At 42.2% G+C, this 2,412-nt stretch overlaps 1 protein-coding gene across 4 annotated transcripts in view; it reads left to right on the top strand.

The window, feature by feature from the left end:
- The first annotated feature begins 267 nt into the window (after positions 1-267).
- The window catches only part of LOC116391444 (myosin-1B-like), a 15,511-nt gene continuing 13,366 nt past the window's right edge, over positions 268-2,412 (top strand). For all 4 annotated transcript variants that reach the window (XM_031862042.1, XM_031862043.1, XM_031862045.1 and 1 more), the window contains exons 1-7: positions 268-468; positions 1,013-1,156; positions 1,257-1,413; positions 1,683-1,710; positions 1,794-1,908; positions 1,984-2,076; positions 2,286-2,349. In XM_031862042.1, the coding sequence (XP_031717902.1) occupies positions 268-468; positions 1,013-1,156; positions 1,257-1,413; positions 1,683-1,710; positions 1,794-1,908; positions 1,984-2,076; positions 2,286-2,349 (802 nt within the window). The remainder of the gene's footprint in view (positions 469-1,012; positions 1,157-1,256; positions 1,414-1,682; positions 1,711-1,793; positions 1,909-1,983; positions 2,077-2,285; positions 2,350-2,412) is intronic.

Raw genomic sequence — 2,412 nt, 5'->3', positions numbered from 1 at the left:
TAGGAGAACAAGGCGCCGGGATGCCGGGCCCGACCGTCGCTTATAAAAGCTGCTAAAGTCTTGTTGTGGTGAGGGATGTCTGTTCTGTTCTTCTGAAACACTGAGAGAGAGAGAGAGAGAGAGAGAGAGAGAGCGGGGAATCTTCGTTTTGTTCTGCAGCACTCTGGTAAGTACGACGCCACGGTTTCCTTTAATTCTGACAAACATCTGTGTTTAGTTTGAATTATTGTTGAGTGCATTGTTTGTTTTTTCACGCAGCCAGATAGAATGAGCGATGCCGAGATGGAGATATTCGGGGTGGCCGCCCCGTACCTCCGCAAGTCAGAGCGGGAGAGGATCGAGGCGCAGAACTCGCCGTTTGACGCCAAAACGGCCATCTTTGTGACCGACCCGAAGCACGAGTACGTGAAGGGGAAGATCAGGAACCAAGATGGCTCCAACGTCACCGTGGACACTGAGAATGGGAAGGTGGGTCGTCATTAACATCTCATGTTATCTGTTCTTATCTTTCACTTCATTCACCAGACCTTTGAATTCTCTTTCTTTCTTTTTAAGTCATATCTTAGTTCAGTTTATTTATGTTCCACAATTTAAACAATAAAATAAACAAACATAGCAGAGATGAATAATATCACAGTGCAGGAAGAGGCATTTAAAATCCACCTGGGCTTATTTGAAGCCTCCTTATATATAATATTAACATTTCACAATATTACAGAGAAGATAAAATCAATATGCATAAGATATGACTCCGTAAAATACTGTTGACAAGATGTTTTTACAAGATATGAAATATAACAATATCAATACATTACAAACAACAAAAGAAAAAGAAAATGTAATTGTGTCGAGTTTGTGCGTGTCTTGTTCTCTATAATATTGTGGCATTTTAATATTATTTAGTTGGAGGCCTATAAGCTCAGTGGGTTTTTCTGCCTCTTCCTGCACTGTGATATTATTTTTATAAATGGTGCAAAATGAACTCAAACTAAAACTAGACTTCCCTCCTCAGCTGGTCACCGTCCACCTGGACGACATTCGCCCCATAAACCCTCCGAAGTTCGACAAGCTGGAGGACATGGCGCTGCTGACACATCTGCACGAACCGGCTGTGCTCTTTAACCTCAAGGAGCGCTACGCCGCCTGGATGATCTACGTAACTACAGCACCAAATCAAACATGGCGTTTCCAAACTAGACTTGAGTCGTGGTTCTCTTCACCGTGGTGGCTTCTGTCCTCTTGTGGTGTGTTTGCAGACCTACTCTGGGCTCTTCTGCGTCACCGTGAACCCGTATAAGTGGCTCCCGGTCTACAACCCGGAGGTGGTGGCCGGGTACCGCGGCAAGAAACGCCAGGAGGCCCCCCCGCACATCTTCGCCATCTCTGACAGCGCCTACCAGTACATGCTGACAGGTCCAGTCCAACCATTAGCGCCAGAATAACTGGTTCAGGGTTCTTCATGTGCACGTTGTGACAGTGATAGAATATCATCAAACACTCCATCATAACCATCGTTAATAAATGCTAAATAGATAGTTAATTCAACTTTAATTAACTTCAATTGGACTTTAACAATTCAAGTTTGATTGAAATTCTAAAATTAAATAACAAACTAACACATATTGACGCCCCAAATGCAGCAGAACTGCACCAGTACCAGCCAGTTTCTTTCCCTTTAACAGATCGAGAGAACCAGTCCATCCTGATCACGTGAGTTCCAATTTATCTGCCGTTGAACTTAAAGAACTAGAATATATTTTCCCATCGCTCATCGCGAGTTGTTCTTCTGTCAGCGGAGAATCTGGAGCCGGGAAGACAGTGAACACGAAGCGAGTCATCCAGTACTTTGCAACAATTGCATCAAACGGAGACTCGAGCAAGAAAGAGCAACTTCCCAGCAAGATGCAGGTTCAGAGCGTTTATCTCACATTCTGAGGTTTGTTGATTGTGCTGCCGGTTTTCACTCGTGGTTTGGGTTCACAGGGGACTCTGGAGGATCAAATCATCCAGGCCAACCCTCTGCTGGAGGCCTTCGGCAACGCCAAGACTGTGAGGAACGACAACTCCTCTCGATTTGTGAGTTCAGATCCGATTGTACGGAACCTCAGAGTTGTTATTATTGATATTATTATTATTTATTTTTGTATTTTTGTATTTTGTTGTATTGTATTTTATCTTATGTTTTATTTATTTATTTATTTTAAAGTAAAGTTATTTAAATAAATATACCTGACACACCTGAATCTTAAATAGTAATTTAACTCTTTTTAAAAAAATTTTAACAGGGAAAATTCATCCGCATCCACTTTGGAACAAAGGGGAAGTTGGCATCAGCTGATATTGAAACGTGTAAGTTTGCTGACATCAGTGTCATTGATATCCACTGCTATTTATATATATTATCTGCCATAT

The sequence above is a fragment of the Anarrhichthys ocellatus genome, unplaced genomic scaffold, assembly GCF_004355925.1.
Source record: "Anarrhichthys ocellatus isolate YVR2014 unplaced genomic scaffold, GSC_Weel_1.0 scaffold26, whole genome shotgun sequence".
NCBI classification, from domain to species: Eukaryota; Metazoa; Chordata; class Actinopteri; order Perciformes; family Anarhichadidae; genus Anarrhichthys; species Anarrhichthys ocellatus.
Note: the sequence above shows the minus strand (reverse complement) of the source record. Positions and strands in the feature narration are given on the sequence as shown.